Raw genomic sequence first — 22,416 nt, 5'->3', positions numbered from 1 at the left:
TGGATTCCGGCTCCGGGAGCAGACACGCACGTCAGAGGGGGAAAAAAAAGCAAAAACCAAAACCACCCAGAGTCAAGAGGAGGGGGGCATCTGGCACCTGTTTCTAACAGTGGTTTGGAAATATGGACATCTCTGTCATCTGGAGGAGGGGAGGAAAAAAAGCTTCCTGTCGTGTTGTAAAACGAAGGAGTGACACGTTGACATCTCCCGTCAGGAGAATCTGTAAATCTGCAGAGCAACACCAGCAATTGAGCGTCCATCTGTGTGCATCTGTGTGCATATATCTTGAATCGAAGCATTTTTTTCCCCATGGAAATGTGTAAGATGCTTAATTTTTTTTTAAGTTTAGGGCTCGAAGAGTTGTTACTGTCAGGCTCCACTTTGAGGCGCTTGTATGCAGATTACCAACATATACCAATGTCTGTGCACCTGAATGGAGCAACCGATACACATCAGTATGGCCGCGGTCATCGTCTTCCAGTCTTTCATGCCATCTCTGTGCAGCTAAGAAGAAAAGCAGGCTGCAAAAATGCTACTCGTGCATGTTTTTAATCCCATGGTTTTGAGAAGATTAGGGTGTTTCAAGGATGGAGGTGCCGGCAAGGTGAAGGTTTAAGCTTGAGAGGGAGCCAGAGTGACTGATTCCCTGTGCAAAAGTTACCTTATCCAAACTCCAGGCTGGGCTTCATTTGATTCGATGCGCCAACATGAGCGTGGATGTTTAAGTCCTGGTAAAAATGCAAGTCAGCATATTTCTGAAAGGGTCAGACTGCTCCTTCAACATGAGGTTCTTATTTGTAGAGTGTATTACCTGCAGTCTGAACAGATCAGCTCCACTGGAAGGTGGTGAGAGACAGACTTTGTTTGGCTGTTATGAGATTTGAATGGCAGTGACTCATCTAAAGTCATAATTTATGCCTACCTTCTACAATTCAGGACACATTTTGTATTGAAATTAGGGCATCACAATCCGAAAAAAAGTGTGAACATTAATGCATAAAAGCATGAAAGCTACAACCTTGCAGCTTTATTGTTTCAGTGTAACATGTAGTGTAATAACTTTTGCCATTTCAAATGTAATAAAGTTACCAATGGGGGAATTTGATAGTTGAGCCATTGTCTTAATAATATTCTTATCTAATTAGATATTACATTTAAAAAGAATCATTTCAAAATGGCATAAATGCAGCCAATATTATAATAATTAATATCTATTACTTCATATTTTTCAAAGCTAATACTTTATTGCAGGTTTTGTGCAGTTTGCTTATCAAAATCGGGTATAGTGGATGGAATTGTGGTTGCTCCAGTATGCCATTCAGAAGATTACAATTGTAACGACCTTTGTGAAACATACAAAGAAATATAAGGGATTGACCAATGCAGACTAAAAACAGTCCTCATAATCAAGATCCATTGCCCACTACTTGTCAAGATAAACTGTTTTAGACCAATATATAAAGTTTATGAGTCCATAACTGCAATTCTATCTCCATAATGTGAAATACTTTACAGGAGTATTTGTGCTCTCATACATATGCATGCTGCACAACTTCAAAATGTTTAGTAATTTAATGTCTCGTATATTTGCTGACTTCCAATCAATAGATAGTTCTATCTCAAATGCGGATATGCATTAATTGGGAGTCACTTTAACTGATGGCTTATTCAGATATACGTGAAAAACCTTCATTCTGCCATTATGTGTGAAACTATTCATTAATTATTTCGGGGAAATAGAAAACATGGATGGGGCCACATGTTTATCATACACAAGTGATTTTCTATCAGTGTCCCAAGACAGGACACATGGAAGACTATTGTGTTTCTACCACATCAGAACCATTCCATAGCACATCACCCTGGCCTTATCCAAATATCTGTATTAAAATGTAAACTTTTCTACAGTGATGACCTGTTTTCCTCGTAGGTGCTCACAGGCTGTCGGCAAAGTACGGTATGGTCCTCGCAAGATACACAAAACAAACGCAAACACAAACTGCTGTTTGAAGGCTGGAAGGTAACCCAAATAAGGTTTTTGAACAAGGTTCAAACAGTTTTTTAAGCCATCTGTGGCACTAAATCTGCAGTCTGCGGAGACCCAGCTCTTCCACTTTACTCTGGACTGCACACACACTTCCTGCTGCGCTCAGCAGATTTGGACAAAGAGCCACGGACAGAGAGTCCACCCTGCTACAAGATGATGGATGGGAACAATAATGGAAAAAAAACCTCTGTGTGTGTGTGTGTGTGTGTGTGTGTGTGTGTGTGTGTGTGTGTGTGTGTGTGTGTGTGTGTGTGTGTGTGTGTGTGTGTGTGTGTGTGTGTGTGTGTGTGTGTGTGTGTGTGTGTGTGTGTGTGTGTGTGTGTGTGTGTGTGTGTGTGTGTGTGTGTGCTGTATTAGATATGTAAAGTAATTGTCAATGAAAACAAGGCTGTGAAATTGTTTGTGTGAAGGAATTGTCTGAGGTCCCCGGAGACACTACAGGAACATCAATGTGACGTTGAGATCTTGATAAACAACAGCAACAGCGTTAGATTATGTGGCGATTGGCAAAACCAATCATCTGCGTTTGATATTTTGTGAAATGAAGCAATGATTTAATACAATAGAATTGTCACGGTGCCTGCAGAATATCACGATAAGAGAATATCTATGGAGAGACCTTGGAAAGCAAGGTACAAAAAAAAAAACAACAACAACAAAAAGAACAATCTTGACTTGTAACCTTGAAAGGTCCACATGCAGCACTGCTTTGATTAAACCAGGACTTCACCATTGTCTGAGTATAGTTCAGCACTGCACTCTGTATTGCTATATTATTTGTAGTGTGCACTGCAAATAGTACAGCAACATTCCTTCTCAACAAGATGTCTTCTTTGTTTTTAAAAGAAAAACAAAGAGACACATTTGAAATAGATTAAATTTTTAAAAAAAATGTTCTCGCAGTCCGATAAAATGAAATTAGAACATTTTTGGGGAATTGATGCATGAATTATCTGAAAGGAAGAGGGATCATGCAGCTTGTTTTCATATGGAATTTCAAAACCCAGCATGCTGCGTGTGTCTAGCATTAGTGACTCGTATGTCTGCGAAAGATACGTTCATACTGAAAAATACTAGCTTTGAGGTAATATGTGCGTCTATTCAGACTATGCTTCTTGTTTATATCTGCAGGCCAATTCCAAGAAGGGTTCATGTACCAAACTTGACTTGTGTAACATCCAGATTTGTCAATAACTGGAAAGTTTTGACACATGAACACTGACAGGTGAACTAAATAGCACTGATTATTTCTTTTTCATGGCACCTGTATGTGGGTGGGAGGCATGAGGCAGAAAGAATATGAACTGTTGATGGTAGTAAAGACTTGAAAGTTGAATATCTGCTGCCAACCTGTTGTTGTCAACAACACAATATCTGGTATTAATGTTATGGTTGATTTGCGTAAAGAGCAGATTCTACACTTCAGTAAAACTATTGCTACTGTCTTCTCCAGGGACCCGTAGGACACAATGTGCCCCTCTGAAATAATAATGTGGTGTCAGCTGACAGGACTAAACCCAGAGGTCAAAGCGGAAGCAGGTGAGATTAGTCAACAGGACATGATGGAAGTGGGGGCAGAAGAAAAAGGCCAAACTCAGACACCTGGAGAACTGCATGTATCTCCAGTTAGAAAGATATAGTGACTTTGTGATTTGAAAAGAGTGCTCACACAAAACAATCTGGAAGTAAGGAAACACTTAAAGTCACCCTGGCAGGGGAATTGTACCTCGAAGTGGTTATCATAGCGTTCACAAACAACCAAAGAGAATTAGAGAATTGGAGAGACAGAGCAGAGAAAAGCACAACTTTTTGGAAAAAGTTGAAGACCTTGAGCTGATCTTCCCGTATTCTTTTTCTATTAACAAAAAAAACGTAGGCTTTGAAGTGGAGCTCAGAGTTTCTGATTTAACTAAATGATGCAATGGGACGACACTGGTGTATTTCATGAGTACTGAGGAAGATAACCTTTTTAATGGATCTATTTGAGAATTTGCTGTCTCTGCTGCACGATGTATCTCTGTGATAAATACAATAGGAATCTATGAACACACAAAGGAGAACACCTGATCCTATTCTGCAACATTTTGTAGCTTTACATTAATAAGTATATACCAGATATATATATGCAATAAGTATAGACCAGATAACAGGTGAGGCAAGGCAGTTGGATTACCATGTTTGCCGACGACACTGTACTCTACAAACAAACCTGGAGAGGTGGTGGTCTTATTGGGGTAGGTGGAAAGAAGTGTCAACATTGATGTGTGACAGACTGATACGAACAAGAGTGAAAGGGAAGATTTACAAGACAGTTGCGAGACGAGCTGTGATGTTTGGCTTGGAGACGGTGGAAGTGTCTAAAACAGAGGAGGCTGAGATGAAGATGCTTCATGAACATAAAGGACAAGATGAGAGAGGAAGTTGAGATTGAGCAGTTTAGAATCCAGGATGAGATGTTTTGGACTTGTGCTGAAGAGAGATAGAGGTTAGATTAAACAAGGGATGTTTGAGAGGAAATCAGGAAGGCCTCCAAGACGACTCATGTAAGCAGTGAAAACATGGAGGGGGGATGGCAGAGAAATCATCAGACATGTTCCTCAGATTGGTACTTGGATAGTTTGTCACTTCTAAATTGTTGCTGCAGTCTTGTAGCTTTTTAAAATTTCTGTAAAGAATTCTGTTATGCCATCTGCTGTAATGATTTTTCAAACGGTGCTTTGTGTCCAACCAGCGGTACTGGAGCTCTAGCTTCTAATGGTATATTGGTGGAAAGACATTTTTGGAAAATATCTGATACCAAAATAGTAAAACTTAGAATAGAAATAGATTTTTCTCTGTTTAATTAGCAGCGTCCCCTGAACTGAAAAAAGCCATACCTGTGAATGATGTGCTGGCTCCGCAGGTAGTCCAGCGCCAGTGTCATCTCACAGAGGTAGAGTTTGACAGCGTCCTCGCTGAACTGGACGTTCTGCTGCAGGTGGTAGCGCAGGTCTCCTCCCAGCAGGAGGTCCACCACCATGAACATGTCCTCCTCGTCCTGGAAGGAGTACCTGGGGCCAGCGGGGGGGGGGGCGACACAAAGATGCTCAATCGAGGCGCAGGACAGGGAGCAAACACACGCTGCAACAACAAATGCAAAGACTCTGCACACGAGTAGCGAACACACACAGAACATGCACTTGCATGCACACACATGGTGCGATGCAGAAGTTTAACTAATGCATGCACGTGTAGAAGAAGCCATACAAGGACAAAAAGGGTAGTAAGTAATATCTGTGCAGAATCCCGAGAAGGCGTTTTTTTTCCAAGCCTCTTAGCAAAACAAACACATGGTTTAGTTACTATTGATGCATAATGCATATCTATCCATGTCAACGCATGCTTGAGCGGGCTTGTGTATGAATGTGCACATTTCAGAGAAACATGCACTATTAACCAATGGCATGCATGTTTTTTTGAAGGGATGCAAAAAGAGAAGACAAGATTGCCAAATTGAGGCCCACCAACAGCTCCTCTTTGATTGATGTGACCTAATTGAAGGCTGATTGTGGTCCATTAAGCATTTTTGTCAATCAGGCTTACTAATCATGCACATCAAATTTAAACATAGCCTCTCGGTGATCGGGGTGGAGATTATAACACTCCACAATTTTGTCCCAGACGCTGAGCAAAAACACAAGAAGCTGCACAAATGAACAACCAGTTTTTTGTAAGAGCATACACACTTTATCATTGAAGAGAAATAAAGGCAGAATGATATCTTAATAGCCCCCCACATGTCAAGTCGCTGCAAAGCAGGGAAAACAAACAAGGCCTTGGCGATATCTTCTATTAAACCCGGCTTGCTGCTATTATTACTGTCCCCGATACTGTCCTGGTATTACTTGTTTTTATAGCAACAGGTGTCTTCTGTGTCTCCAAGCTTGGCCATGAACACTGAAGTTTCTGACTGGTGTCATTCAGGTGTAATTTCCTGCCACTCTATAAGTGAGAACAGGGACCCCTGTGTTTTCCACGAAGTGAAAATCATTCACATCTCATCCACAGAATGGAGCCGCTGCCTGAGAAGAAGAAGAACATGTTTACTGTAGTGTTGAGGACTTTTGTTCTTCTGAAACCGAGCATAGATTAATTGATGAAAAGGCCTGGCCTTCCAGGTGACAGGAGAGATACTGGGTGGGGAAGCACATCGTCATTCAGTCAACACAAAAAAATAACAAAGCTTTTTCAAAAAATGCAATTGATCATCTTGTCCAAGTCTCCATGTCTAAATGCACTGAGTGGTTGGCTTATTAGGTATCTGCATTGAATATCTGAAAAGCTTAACCCAAGGTCTACCTCATATTAGATATGGATATTAACAGTTAAACAACAGTGATTATTTGAGCAAAATTTGAAGAAACTTCTACAAACCATTTGGAGAATCTTGAGTTAACAAGAGCAGCATTGTCTTACAGACAGATGGAATTCATACCATAGACATCAGAAGCAATAAAAGCCTTTAATTATACATTAAATATCACACAAGCTGTTGCCCTGATTCTAAAGAAATGAGCCGAATCTTGAATCATTGGCTCTTCCCTCACCGTGCTGCTTGCACTCAATAGAAAGTGACAACAAAGTCCACCTTCATCAGACTGCAAACTAACCTGCCACGACCCGTTAAAGATCCGCCTCGCTATTATAAGAGGGCGGCCTCAGCAGATGGCCAGCCGCGGGACGCTGTCTGCCTTTGGCAGGGATTCCACACAGCCACCTTTTTATCACCTCATTGTCACAGTCTGATACCTGCTATCTCGCTGACAGATGAGCTTCCTCTGAGGCCGCCCTGGCTATCTCAGCGTTCCACAAAACGGTCTCCCCAGTTTGAGTGCTTAAAGAAAAGGAGGCAAGACAGCGAGAGAGAGAGAGAGGCAGCGGCTCGGTCCGGTTGTCACTTCCTTTCCCGCTTTCACCGAGGTGACGAGGAGATGTCAGATACGGGTCGACAACTGCAGCATATGAGAGCTTCAGTGCTGACAAGGCACGTCACCTTTGAGACTCTTGCCAAAGTGCAGTATTGGGGAGGAACACAAACTACTTTATTCCTTTTATTTTCGGGGACACTTTGTACCAAATCATCGAAATGTGAAGACCACAGGTTTGACAGTCCAAAACATCATATAAAATATTTTCACTTTCCAGGAGGGGGAAGGGATACTGTTGGAGGGAGTGTGGAGAAACAAGCCAGGCCTATTTGTTGAAGGGTACTTGTACAGAAATATGATTTGAAGACATTCAGCCCTCCATTTGTTTTCTGGCTCTTGCTTCAGTCTCAAGTACAGTAGCAGCAGGTCATGGAGGCAGAGTGTGTCAGCCAAATAACGACTGTGATTGCAGCTTTTCCAAAAGCAAAATTCCACTTTATGAGTTTACTGTGGTACAGAAGTTCCCCTCGAGATCCGTTTTCTTTCCTCTTCACGAAAATGACTGTATTTCTCATATGTGAGATATCCATAGCCAGTCCTGTATCTGGACTACGTTTCACCCTTCTATCTAAAAAAAAAAAGACCCTTTTACTGCGTGCTCAAAAAACAGGTCATACACATTTTTAGTTTCAAGTAAAGAAGTACAGGCCCAATTCCACCTTCTGGCCATTTTCTTAAGTGTTTTCCTCGAACACCCCCAGGTATTCCTTACCTCAACTATGTACAGTTTATCCAGCATGCATTGGGTCTTCCCTTGAGTCTCATCCTGGCTGCCTAGAATACTTCCCCCAAACTGTCTTTCTGGATGACTTTGTGGCTGAGAATTTTCAACAACATCCACAAACATACTGTAGCTAGTATTCAAGGGCAGTGCTGCTTTGGGAGGGACAGGATTCACACAGGGGGTGGGTTTAGAGCAAGACAGACGAAACTTTTCAGTTTGTGATCTATATTGAAAAGCTGATATTTAATTTTTTTTTTTTGTCAGCACTTGGTAAGAACAATGAAAAAAAGCAACACTAAGACATTAGAAATATGTCTGGAAATGAATGCAGTCCACCGTCCAAAAGACAATTTTGTTAATTTTAAACTGCATTTGGTGGATCATTTAGCCTTTTGATGAAAGTGCATGAAGGTACAGCCATTGTTAGTTATGCACCAGTTTAGCACCTAGGTTAGACAATAATAATGTGTCATCAACTATCAAACAAATCCAAAGGTCCACATGTTCTTTTGTGGTACTTAGCTGGTGAAAGCCTTACAGATCGTGAACTTATGAAAGAAAATGGAAGTTGAATGGTTTCAATAAAAAGGGTCAAGGCTCCATTTCAACACCTCAGCTACACTTTGAGATAAATAATGAGCACAACGAAACAGATGGTATGAGTCAGAAAAATGCCTGGCGTTTTTTTTTAAGGTGAAGTGAGAGTCGGTACTGTCAGAAACCATGAGGAGGGCACATGGAGATGTCCAGGACAGGACCACTCTGCAGCAGGCACAGAGGCTGAGAAAAAGGAAGGTGAGCAGGCTGTAAAGGAGAACAAGGTGTGGGGCTGAAATAATCGGGCCACAGTGACAAATGAGCGCGGGGAGGCCGGGAGGAAAGAAGGAAATAGAGGGACAGTGTGAGAGGAAAAAAAGAAAAGAGAAGAGGAGCTTGTGGTGGTGTTGGCCTGAGCCGGTCTGCAAAGTTTCATTGGCCTATATAAAGTGGATGACTGGCTGGAGTCGGCTGCGTGACTCAATCACAAGACAAAAAGTCGCGTGCTCCTCCTCCGAGGATTCCAACAACAACCGTGTGAGTGAGCACTGCCTCTCCTCTCGGCGGCATCCAACCACTCCCTTTAAAACACCTCCACTGGCCTGCTTTCACAAGTTACACTCTGGAAGCCATGTCCCATAAAACAAAAAAGTTCTTCTTTAAAAGTAGTTTGTGGGTCAGTTTACTGAAAGTCCTTCAAGGTTGCAAGTCGAAGGTAAAACGATCCGAAGAAGCTCAATTATTTACTGGAGAAACTGACTCCTGCTCCGTTAATAATTCCATATTTCACCTTTTATGAGGATGATTTAAGGGCAAGCCCTCCTCGCGGAGCTTGTTATAACTGCTGACTGGGGGTATGGAGGCTAATTTGTTCCACGGTCTCCCAAGGCGTTGTTCCATTCAGGCCCAAAATCAATATCCCTAATGGAGGCAGAACAGGATGGGGCACATCCATCCTCGCCACTCTACTGGCTCGCTTTGTGATGAAAGAACGGGCCACACTATACAGGCACTATGTTCTTCTTCCAGATGACTCACCCGTTTTGGTTTTGCAACCTTTAAAATCCTTTAAGATGATCCCGAGGGGCACTGGGAAGGCTGTAAGTCATTGATGACAGTTGAAACAACAACAACCACTCAGGCCACTGCTGCCATTGTTCAACAGCGCTGCGGCAGCGTCCGTTTGGTGGTGATTTACTGGTGCGTCTCTGGGCCCTTGGGGAGAACGACTGATGCTCTTTGAGCGTGATCTGTTGTGATGTAACGCTTAAGGCCAAAACATGTTCTCGTAATGATGTAACATACTCTACAGAGCAAGAGATCAGATTCGCCGCTATGCCCGGCTGGCTGGGTGGGCCGAGGTGACCCCTGTGCTTGAGGGGTTTCAAACATCCAGAGAGGAAAAAAGAAGTCTGTGTCTTCTCGTGTGTCACAAATCCTTACGAGGATTTATGTGGATTTGGTGTGCACTGCAGATGATAGTTAATTTTTCCTTCATCTTGGGGTAATCCATTCAGTCAACCCTCCACTTGTACACATCACTTGCGAGGCAAGGAAATGGTCGCAGCAAATTTACCATCGTGGGCTGCAAGCTTGACATCCGCCCAGCTTAATACAGTTTTTTTTTTTTTTTTTCCTCCCGAGCCGATGGGATTCGGTGTGGGCTTTTACGGTGTGGGGCGTCTAATGAAATTTTTCGCACAACGCAGAGGGAGCTGTTTCAAATCAGTGCAGGAACTCGACATGTCTCTCAATGAAAGCCCCCCCCACCCCACCTCTCCGCTTAGACGTGTGTAGGTACAAACTGAAGGAAGCCTTACAAATCCTCTTAGTCTGCATATCTCTTTCTTGACAAAATAAATCAATGCCAAATACTTTCTTCGTGCCGTCTTGTGCACCCCTCCTCTCGACTGGATGGATCCTCCTCTCTCCGTGCGATAGTGGGAATCATTACTTCCTTTGACAGCTATTTGGTGGATTCTCCTGCCTTCTCTCTCATCTGCGGCTGCCTCGCTTTCAGCTTCTTTCTGGCACTATATCAATAAAATCACTCCTGTGAAGCTTCATCAAAGCCGCTATGGTCTCATGGGTAGTTTTTTTTTTTTTCTTTCTTCTTTTTTCATTTGTGTCTGAAAATAGGTAGTTCCCAACAATCCCATTTGGTCCACTCCACATCCATTAATAACGTACCCAAAGTAGTCAAAGGCCAAGTGCTGGAAATCACAACTGTGGGATCTGGGGGTGTACTGGTTAAACATCGTTCCCAATGCAGTGAACCAATTATTTTCTGAGTGGTTATACGGTACGAGCTGCAAAGGCAAGATGAAGCAAGCGTTCTCATCAGTCCCATCTCATTAGCGGCCCGGCTGAGATGTCTCAAGGAGCCGATAAATGAAGCATGCGGCTTATGAGATGCACACAGGTATGGGCAACAAATAACCTACGCTGCTGCTGTCACGCACAGATGCTCGCACAGCATTTCAGAAACTGGGGCAGAAATACGAGAACTTACTATAGATTTCAGCAAGAAATCAATTTTCTTTATGTCTCAGTGTTCTACTCTCTCCAGCTTTAAAAAGGAGGAAAGAAATCTTTCCTTCTCAAGCATCTTTTTTTTTTGTACAGAGAGCACACTCATCACAGCCAGACTTCAGTCCCGGGAGACGATACCCAGAGCTTACTTTAATGAACATGCAAGTAATTTACACTGTATATCTGGTCATATTCTGACAGCACATCTGCTTTATTGAGGAAAAATACTGTATTCTTGCAAACATATGTTGGTCCTTGTTTTATTGGCGAGTCTACCCACTTGAGTGCAGCTGTACCTTCTGGCACTTTGGTTCGTAATCGCAAGTGAAACTGTTTACAAACATGGTGAATAAGTAGGTATGACAGCAAATCTACTTCAACGTGAGGGTACCAGTGAAGTGAAGACTAGGGAGGCGTCACTGATCTGACGAAGGTTCGGTTGTAAAACTGCATGTAACTTGTTGGCAGTGTTTGTTTTCGGTGTCGTTCATATTATCGGAGGTGTGCAAAGTGTTCTGGAGGGCACTGCAGCCAACGTTTTCTGCCCTGCCCCTGGACCATATGTGATGTTCACTCTTGAAATAACCAGTGCTTCTCTAATAAAGTCACCTGGACCACACGCCCCAATGACATAGAGTGGATCAATCAAATCGCAGCCCTCATGGTCTCCTGTTACAGCCCGCAGGCTGTACTGTCTCACCTCCACCTCTGTGTTAATGTGTTGCTTTTGTTGTGAAGAACAGACAGGAGGTGCCCTCACAGACGTCCTGCTCCTTCTGCCCTGATGTGGAGCGTTCAGATTGGAGGACGTCGGCTGATTGCCTTGGCCCCGCCCACCAGCTGATGCCATTTAAAGTGCTCCAGCAGACTCCTCAGTGAGGCTGTTGTGGGATGTGTCAGTTCAGTCTGCCTCAGGAAGCTTAAGTGTTTGTTTAGATCAGTTTACTTGATCTCTTGAACTCTGGTCTTTGTGTTTTGATTTCTGGTTAAGTCTTTGATAACTTCAACTTGGTCACGCAGCTTAGTGAAGGTACCAGCTGCTTTGTTTTTGAGTCACTTAGGCATTTTTGTTTGTGTTGCTGTTTAGCAAACCTGTTTTGTTCAAAACCATAGTTAATGGCCCTCTAGAGAAGAAGCTGCCCGTGTGTTTTATGTAATCAGTCTTTGTATAGTTAGCCATTTAGTACTGCCCCCTTGTTTTCCCTTTTTGTTTGGCAGTATCTGTTTGGCCCTGCTTTGTTGTTCTTGCTTTAGGTTTCTGTATTAGTATTACAAATCCTACAATTACTAATAAAACCCTCACTTCACCTACATGCATCAGGTTACCGTTTCTTCCTACACTCACTACCTCCTCGTCGTAACATCGTCAAACATATTTAGACCATTTAGGAGGTGCGTGTCAAGCAGAGGTGGTTCGCCTCAACGCATGACCTCCATGTATGGAGGACGAATTCAAGTAAAGCTTCATTTGTGTCCACTAACTGTGGAAATGCAGTGAAATTAGCCAAATATGGGACAATTACTGAGGCGTCCAGCCTTCTGTTTCACCTGGTTAGGTTTTCTTGGATTAAGCAGGGTGCATTAGGACGAGGTCATCAGACAATTTAGAGGACTAACACAGAACACACACACAGACACACACGTACATAAGGTATTTACACACATAGCGACACTAAATATAATCACCACTTCTTCAAGGAGAAAGGTTTTGGAGGAAGAGGGATGACCTGCTGAAAACCCCTGCCAGCACAGAGAGAACATGCAAACTCCACACAGCTCAGCCTCCTATACAGGCATCCACTGAATCACTGAAATATCCACGCTTGACTAAAACTCAAGATGAATAGTTTATATATTCTACTCGCAGATGATATTCACTCAACAACAAAGTGTGCAGAACATCATGAATTTGTGGCACATTTTCTTCCCCCAATTGTGATATAAATGAACCTTCACAGAGTCATTAATCAGCCGCTTTGGTTCTCGTTCCAACTATTTTCCTATCGGACAAAAAGCCACTGCACAAGCTATTTCTCTGATAGTTAAGCTTTTTATTGAACTGTTTGATTTTGATGAGGGTCTCAAATGCATCGTTTCCTCGTGATGCCGACATGGCGGTATAAATACATCACACATGGTGGAGCGCTCAGGATGATCACATCAGGGGCTGAGATCATCAGATGAAGGCTGACCATGTACACAGTTTAGAGCTGAGCTCAACAAGACACAACACTGTCTATGCTCCTTATGAAACATATGCTTCAATTTAAGGGTTAAACTCACACCTCAAGCTTTTCGATAAAGTACCGGTGATACCTGACATGGATTTACTTGGTATTTTTCACACAGGTCAGAGAAATGCTTTTTGGAAAATGTGCTAACTCAATAAATGTGAGCTTTTGGTGCGTTTGAACATTTGGGTTTAGGTCATGATCAACTCGTGACCTTTCTGTGTTGTGCTTCGCTTTTATCTCTGTAGAGATAAAATATTTAAATGCCAAAATAACAAGAAGCAAGAGATGAAAAAGAGTCTATTTGTGAGTTTTTGGTAACCTGTCTCTGGTGGACACACACACACACACACACCTGAGTTCAAGCTCTCACACCACCGCAGCTGCATCCGGCCCTGATAACACAGCTGGTTTTACCTGGCATATCACACTTGTCACACAGCTTAGCGGCAGGCAGCAACAGCCTGTTGATAACGCCTCCTGCTTCCCTCACTGTGAGGCTTTAGTTTTTCTAAAGATTTGACAGCTATCAGCCTGTACTTTTTAAGAAAGCTTCCCAGCCAGAAGCGGGAGAGATCTGAATGAGACACTGCTGTTTCCAAAAGCGACGATACCCGATTCCTGCTACGATAGCTTGTATAGAAACTACAAAGCCCCGAGGTCTGGTTAGGATTCACTACCGCTAAAGCACTTAGGCAAGTCAGATTTTCTATTAGCTCTACTGATGTAAAGCAGACACATATATTTGTGTTCTTAAAGGTCCAGTTCATTCCCAGTCACAGAAAACAAGATGTACAAGAAGGAAAGCAGGTCCAAGCACCCCACGCAATTCAGAATGAAGCAATCCGCCAGCCAAGAGCACTGCTGAATAAAGCTGCAGTGTTCTGAGTTTTTAGGTGGAGGTTTAATCAACACATTTGTTTGCACGGCTTAAACGCCCACAAGCAGAAACTAACGTGAAGAGAGAGTGTCAGATTGCTACCGAATTCATTCCAAAGACAATGACCCCCAATGTTTAGAAATATCAACGTGTTCATGTGTTGGTAGTAATATAATGAATCCCGCTTGAGATCAGATCAATTTGGGCCCCTGAACTAATGTGAGTTTGACATCCCTGCTTAAACATTTCCTATACATTGGTCAGCTATTCTGTCTATGAACGAATCTCATACAGACACACCGTGATTGTTCTGCAAAACGTGCTGCTCACAATGTGACTCCGAAGCTTTCAATTGAGCTTTATAAACTGATACTGGGTGCAAAACCTATTCGGGCATCAGCAACCATGTTTTGGATTTTTTTTCGCAGAAGACTACAATCCGCCAACTGAGACAGTTGCAGAGATCTTTATTGCACATTGTGGAAAGGTTTGTTAACAAAATGTTTTCCACGATTAAATGTACTTTTCAGGGAAACAGTTCCATCGACAGAAATGAAGAAAGTCTAGCTGTGATCACAGAAAAATACCTTTTGATGGCACCTGTGAACCCGTCCTGAGAGCAAAACTCACCAAAACTACTTGACGAAGGTGAATCAGTACAGGTGAATTGTTTACCATTGAGATCACGACCGTCTGCAAGCATGAAGCTATGAAAAAGTCAATACAAAATGCAGTGTGTGGGACTAGCGTCTTAAATAGTAGAAAGCTGGTTGGGTATACAGTTGCTATGTTCCCGCAGTGAGATCGACAAGCACTTTCTGGAGCTTCTTAAAACAAAAAGAGGAGGTGTGAAAAGTCTGGTTCCCACGTAGCCGCCAATGAGCGCATTTGTCACTAATGGGCATCGGAAAAAAAGAAGAAAAAAAAAGATCCAGAGCGTGAGAGGAAGAGATCGGAGCGGCACACCACATGGAAAACTAGAACACAGAAGGCTTTGGCAGCGCTGTGCTCCTGCGGGGAATTATAAAAAATACACACAGCTACTACTGTACGCTCATTAAAAAGCCCTCAGTTTGTTCTAGCGCAGTGTTCTCTCCACGAGGAGGAAACATCCTGCAGACTGAACCGAAACCATTCAGGAACCCTGGGACCCGACTTTGTCTCGGCTCATCTGCCCGCCCTCCACACTTAATCAATTCGCCACAGAAAGTGCGAATAACTAAATTCTGGCGATGATCGCTCCGAGCAGATAGGCACAGGCGCGATCCTTCCACCAATTACAGGAAGGGGGGGGTAAAGTGCTTTGTGTAATATGCCGTGAATGGCATGCCAGGTCCCCAATTACATTTAGAAATGTGTCCCGCCTGGAGATGAGTGTTGAATAATGAACGCAGCCTCCATTTCTACATATCAGACTCGAGGGAGGACTCAGGTCATTTCAAAACGCAGTAATTATCAAATGTGTGCTTCACGGGCTCCCAGTCTAAATTAATATCCAGAAATAGCTCTCCTGTATAAATTGTTTCTTAAGGTAATAGCGGTTTCTTTCTGGAGGGGAATTTGTTTCAAGTGTGAAAGGCACGCTATTATAAATTGATGCAGTACTGCTTTTGTGCAACAGACGGCAGCAGTGAGTCACTCTGGCATATTTATGTGAGACAGTTTTTGATAGCTTTGCAAATTACTTTTCAGAAAAGTCTGCTACGGTGTCAAATAACAAGAATCAGGGACAGAAGTTTTCATTAATTGGTCCCTCGGGTTTTACTCAAGGGAAAACGTGACTTTTGTGAAACGCTGCTGCGGCTGTGGTGAATAGGCTTTCTGCATATGTGTGAATCGATGGACAGTAGCAACAACAGTGGCCTCCAGAGTGTGATTCATTCATTCATTCCTTCAAAGAAATAGGAATCAAACTTGTTTTTAAAATGTTGCAGTTTGAATGTGAAACAAAAATGCAAAAGGGATGACATTTCACTTGAAATGTTGTGTAAACAGGCAATAATCATTTGTCCAATCTCTGCAACACTTCATAATACAGACCTGAATAAAAAAAAATGGTACTGTAGTTTAAAACCTTTTTTTTATCCTCTTATAGTTTTATCCTGTCCATCACGCATAGTCACATCGATATATATAGTAAATTAATTGACTAATTTTGCACAAATGCATGGTTTAACACTTTGGGAGGAAAGTTAAGTACTTCAATATCAGGAGAACATGCAAACTCGACATACAAACTTAATCTGGACTCAAACTTCTTATTTCTCGAGTTAACAGCGCAAACAACAATCCACACATGCACTCCTACAAATTTCTCCCATAAAGGTTTGATTCAAAATCGTCTCAAACCTTTGTATATTCATTCCCCTACAGGGAGGGAGTCTAATTGGGATCAACACTCACTATTTTTTTGTTTTAAAATCCTCTCTGAATACAAGGTGTGCCAACTAAAACTGCTTCTCTTACAATATTTCCTTAATATCATACAATAGGGACAAACAAAAAAAACCTGTAATATTGAAGTCATTACAAACATTTCTCTTTGATAAAGCTTGTAATTCTTAAAACTGAGCCTAATAGTCGTACACCTTTCGCAGCGCGCCTCTTTACCTCCCGACTGAACTTGAACTTGATTTCTGAAAAGGCATAAAATTATTTAATCAATCAATGACTACGTTTAACAATGAGGTAGTTGCACAATGTTAAGTCAATGAATTGACATTATTAACACGTTTCTTCTTGTTGAAAATACTTTTTGCTCTTTTGCAGAGCATGAATGCAGTTTGTGGAAACACAATTTAACGTAATCCTGTCAGTTTGTTGGCGATACGGATGTTGATATAGCAATAACTGTAAGTTTGCAATATAATGTGCAGCCCTTAAAGTTGTTGTTTTGTTTTTTTTAATCTCTTTGTATTGCACATGATGAATGAAGCGCATGCACAACAACAAGCAGGATATTTATACCAAGCAGAGAAGCATGCACCCGTCTATCAGGGATTTCCTAAAAGATGAACGTACGCATATACACACACACACACGCACACACACATAAAGCAGGACGACACACACCAGACCACACAGAAAGTGTAAAAACATCGGATAGTCACCAGAGATTTACTAAAAAAATATGTTCAATTTCCTGAAGGATCTCAAGCTCTCTAAAGACGTTTCGGACCTCATCTCTCTCGATGCACTGCTGTTTGTTCATGTACTTCATGGCGTACATCTTCTCTGTGTCCCTCTTTTGCACGATGCATACCTGCAGGAAACAATTACAGAACAGAGAAAGGGAGGGGAGGGGACAGAGTAAACACATTAGTACAAGAAAAAAAAAATACATATTTGGACACTTTGCACATCCGATTTGGACGTGAATTTGTCAGAAAATAAACGGGGCTACATGGAGGCGAGGGACGGAGCGTTGCATCACTGCTCAGGCGTCCGAGCCAAGTTTCAGGCTTCAGAAACGCGGCCACGCTGGAGAGCGAATAAAGAAACATGTTTTCAAAATAGCCCTCGGCATCTCTCAGCTGTTGATTTAATGCCGCCGCCGGGACGGATCGCCTTTACCGACGCGTAAAGTGCTGACGCACCCTGCAGCGCTAATGAACTTTGGTCTCCAACACAGAAGTTTGTGGCGAGCAAATCACCTCATTATTTATTGAGTAACACAGTTTGTGGGTTTAGTTTTTTTTTTCTTTTTTCTTTTCTGGCCAGGAAGTGGCTGAGAAAGGTCAGGAGCCTGGGAGGACACAGTCATCACAGCAACATTGCTGTTTGCAGTCATTAGGTTGACTAAGCAGCCGAAATAAGAATATGTGCTTAATTTCCGGGCAAAAATCCAAGACAGTCTCTAAAAGGTCAGATATTTTTGTGTTTTTCTCTCTCATGTCACAGCGAGAATATTCCCAATTGGTTTTGAAAACCTTTCTTTGGGAAAGTCTGGATATTCTGTGTGTGTGTGTGTTTCAAAAACTACCAGAAATCAGAAGAAATAGAGTCTTGAGTTTGTCATTGGCATCTACCTCATATTATCACAGTACTTCTGCAGAGAAACCATCTGATCACAGATCAGATTCATGGGCATGGACATTTGTAACATGCGAAATGAAAAGTTTTAAGAAACGTTTCTAATGTTATGACTGATCAGCGTCAACCTGTTTAGTTTATAACTGTCTTTCAGCGTGGTACATTCATTCATTCATTTAATGATATTCTACTGCATTGAAACCATCGCCACCATATCTCACTATAAATCTCCCCATAACTGGAATCGCTTCAGGGCCTTTGCACAAGCAGGAAATAGACGTGGCAATCAATACCACACATGGCACGTGCATTTTTAAAATAGCCTTTAATCTCTGCTTTAACAAGTCATCACAGACTCTGGAAGATGGCGAGGTTTCGTCTGCAGGACTGAGGAGCATATACTGCACCACAATATTTCATGTAAACGACAAGCCTGGCTTTAGAATTCTCGGATTAAGCGAAACGTGGAGCCTCGTCTGGATTTCTCATGGTTTGCTGCTTTGTTTGTCTGCTGGAAGTTTGTGTTGATTTTCTTTTTTAGACAGGAAGTATAGTGCCGGGCCAGCAGGAACATCATTACTCATCCTTGTAATACATTTAAAAAACGCCTGCTGTGGTTGGGAGCTCCGGTGGGGGGGTCAGGGTGGAATCTGATTACAGACCACCTGCATTTACAAGCGTGCGCTGCTTTTTTTTTTCACCTTAATTTAATTTCCCACCCCCCAATAACCCAACTTCCAGAGTGCGTGTAAACATAACTGCTCTGAAACCCTCACCAGAAGACAGAAATTGCGCGATCACTCAATGTCGAGCTGCATTGGGGCTAAAAGCCGTGCTTATGACTCCGGCCCCGTCTGCTTGTTAGAAGTTGGAGTTGGTTGTACTGCAGCAGGCTGAACGCCTGCAGTTGTCATGGAGAACGGCATCAAAACATCAGAGGATCCAAGTGGAAAGAGAGAAACATTATGTGTCTGTGATTTCTTTTACTGGAAATGACGGCGTCGGAGACGAAACAAAACACGGACTGATGGTTCAGCGATGCAGAGGCGAAAGCAAACGACCTGACAGAGGAACCTTAACATCAAAGCCTCGTCGTGCGTGCGTGCGTGCGTGTGTGTGTGTGTGTTTTGCACCAACGCACCTGACACTGGACTTATTTTTCAACTTTTGAATATTTTCAGCAAAGATATCTCATGAATGAACCCTGAAGGAAATAATGACGTGTGTTTGTCGTAGAGTGTTTATGTTGGGCTGCATGAGGCTCGTAGGCTGAAGTAAGTTCGGCATTGGAGCCGCAAACGTCGAGGACGGCAGTGGAAAACTGAAAATATGAACATTGGCTCTCATATGCTGGCTCTCATTTCTAAACAGACACTTGTTAGTCTGTAAAGTGGGTCTGAAGTTGTCATTGGTGAACATTAATGCTGCGGGCTGCACGGATGTGTCCTGGTTAGTATTCTTGACTCGATGCAAGAGGGTTGCCGGTTGGAGTCCGGCGCCTGTACAGAAGCTGTGCAGAAGATGGATGGACGGACTGGTTGCTCATTACATAGTTACTGAATAACATACCAAAATAGCTTCCAAACTCACTAGAGCGCAAACTAAACAGATGGAAGAAAACATCCTCTGTCCATTTGTAGAAGAACTTTGGTGCAGCTTGTTTGAAATTTGAAGGCAACACACAAAAAAAAAAAAATAAACCAGACTGAAGAAGCACCATGTCCTGCACAATGGAAGAATTCCTGCTGCTGTTCTGACTCTTGAACATTTCATAGGCTGTAAAGTGATTCTTACCTGTAAATAAAACTCTACAATTACAAGTCACATCAGCTGAGTTTTCTTTGAAATGAGTAATTTTGGCAGCAGCAGAGAAAACAATGCCATCTCTCACAGCCCCCTGGGATATAAAAGACCCCACATGAGACACTACAAATATAGATTATAAATATAATAGCATATAAACAATTGATCATTTTGAGACACTCGACAATAGAGCCTAATGAACCAACATTGATACTGCCAGCTTTAATACACAAGAGAAAATACTATATATTCCACCTTCAGTGTTGGGGGAAGACCTTTGTGTACAATTTTTTTTTTTTTACAAATTGCATGTTGGTTTTTGCTAAATTGAAGCATCCACACAGAAGCTCTCCTTACAGGTTTGGTCATTACAACTAGACAGATGGCTGGTTTACGCAGCACTCCAGTGCACAGCAAAAAGCAAAAAGCAAAAAAACAAAACAACCCTCTCCAATCGTCATTTTCTCATTTGTCGACTCTTTAATTTCTACAAAATTGCCAATAGGAAGTGTTTCTCCATCACATCCCTCCAGATGGATGTTTGTGCAGCTGTGCAGATGCAAGCTTTGACGTTTTTCAACAAAATGAGCCTCTGAAACGAAGGCTTATATTACAAATAAGGATGGAAGACATTCTCTGGCGGATTTCTTTACAGCAAGTTATCTTTTCTCCCCCCCTCACACTTGATTTAAAGGAAAGGGGAAAAAAAAGATGGGTTTGAAGAAACAGCAAGTCAAATGAGGTGTTAAAATAGACGTGACGTGAGTGGTGACAGGAAGAAAGCCATTACTGTGTAAAACACCAGCGACTTCATTGTGCTCATGGTTTCCCCTCCAGCACAGAGCCGCGATGTCTGCCAGCAGTGACTCGCCTGCTTCTCTTACTTCTTCCGCCTGGATCTACTCCAAGTTCAGATTCCTCCTGCTTCTGTCGCTTCCATCGGCTCGTCACAAGTGAAGCTCATCAGACCGGCTCCTTCTGCCTCGCCGAGTGTCAGACGATACTGGCGGAGGCCGAGGCCGCCCACACCGACTGTCCTCCCAGCACCGCTGACCTTTTCTCACCAGCTTTAGGGTTTTCAAAGCTGCACATGGTGTTAACTGATCGTCTTCAAACTGATTGCTGGTGGACTTGACAACAGGAGTTGGCACATTTGACGACTCGATAATGAAATGTTAAAAAAAGCATCAAAACGAAGCTTTAGATATTCTTCGCATTGTGGATTTTACAGCGGGCGACTCAAAAAGTCACCTATTCCACCAAAAAATTATAATTCCATTCACTGCACATCCATTCTCCACATCTCGACATATCTGGCCAATCAGATGCAGCCTTACTGCGAGGACGAGATAGCAGTGACTGTCTGAAATCACAAAGTGTGTCGCATTATCTACGCAAGTGTTTGGATCGATTGCGAATGATATAATTGTCATCATACTCCACAAGATTATCACAAGAAAAAAAGTAATAATAATGCTGCATAATTGTGAGTTTTACGGCCCCCATTTCTCACCAGACAAGACAATTTAACAATTTATTCCATACAGCTATTGAGAATGGCTGAACTCATGTCTGATACTGAAGATTAGATATGAAGTGAGAGGACGGTGAAACGATGAAGCCTTGGAAACTGAAATTAAATCAAAGTAGAGATCAAGTTTAGGCGTCGTTTACGCCACAACAAACATTAGCAATGGCGAGTTTAAACAGGGTGAAAATGTATGTCACCCTGCTAATGTTTGCAGCTTCTTGCTTCACAAGAAGAGGATAAATAATGTTCAATGAAGTTAATGTATGCCTCATGGTTGTTATGTCAACGCTACTTAAAATGATCAGGATTATGTTTTTGTGTATAACTGTGCAGCCCGGCTGTGCACGATATTCTCCACATCCTTGTCGCCATCACTCACTGCCGTCTATTGGTATTCAGGCCACAGAATAAAAAAAAAAGCCCACTATGACACCGTTGAGGAGATAAAACCCAAACTAGATGTTCAATACAAACATTGAAAATAAATAGAAGAAAAAAAAAGGCAGAATTTCAGACAGAGAAAAAAAAAAACATATATATTGCCTTTTACCAGGTTAGATCCACACGTCCTGTTATCGTATTTCAAGTCTCACTATCACTTCAAACAAACCTCATATCTCCCTTTCAGCCCCTTTTTATGAGCCTTGGGCAGGCTACCGTGCAGCTCCAGGCCCTCCCTTTTTCCATCGCCCGCACTGAGCTCCGAACAGACCCAGATTCTCTCAGCCAGGCCAGCCTGTGCCATCTGCACAGCGCTGGAAGGTAAATACACCCTACAAAGAGACTTTTCCAAACAATTCTTCTGCTATTAAGACAAATGGTTCTCATCTTTTTAAATAAAAAAAAAAAATAAAACTGGGAAAAGAGGTTTGATTTTAGAAAGGGTAGCATTCAGCTCTCTTTGCAGAGATGTGGAGGAACGGTTGGGAGGACGCTGTCGTCACCCACAGTCAGCTGGGACCGGCGCCAGAGCTTTAAGAGGACTCTTAAACTTTAGGTGATTCTCAATGAAATACTAAACACATATATCAGGCAGTTATCAAATAGCCAGATAAGGAGTTCGAGCTGCATAGAAGACGGACGGATGGTGTATAAAAGTAGAGTAAATCCACCCAGAAAGCTTAAAGCCGCC

The 22,416-nt window shown here is 42.4% G+C and overlaps 1 protein-coding gene across 1 annotated transcript in view; it reads right to left on the bottom strand.

The window, feature by feature from the left end:
• stk32c (serine/threonine kinase 32C) overlaps window positions 1–22,416 on the bottom strand; it is a gene marked incomplete at its 5' end in the record, with an annotated part of 98,711 nt that overhangs the window by 22,751 nt on the left and 53,544 nt on the right. The window contains 2 exons of the mRNA XM_080507807.1: window positions 4,924–5,097; window positions 17,029–17,180. Of these exons, the coding sequence (XP_080363933.1) occupies window positions 4,924–5,097; window positions 17,029–17,180 (326 nt within the window). The remainder of the gene's footprint in view (window positions 1–4,923; window positions 5,098–17,028; window positions 17,181–22,416) is intronic.

This window comes from Blennius ocellaris (assembly GCF_963422515.1).
Source record: "Blennius ocellaris genome assembly, chromosome: 13".
Classification (NCBI taxonomy): domain Eukaryota; kingdom Metazoa; phylum Chordata; class Actinopteri; order Blenniiformes; family Blenniidae; genus Blennius; species Blennius ocellaris.
The sequence above is the reverse complement of the archived record's forward strand: the minus strand, read 5'-3'. Positions and strand labels throughout refer to the sequence as shown.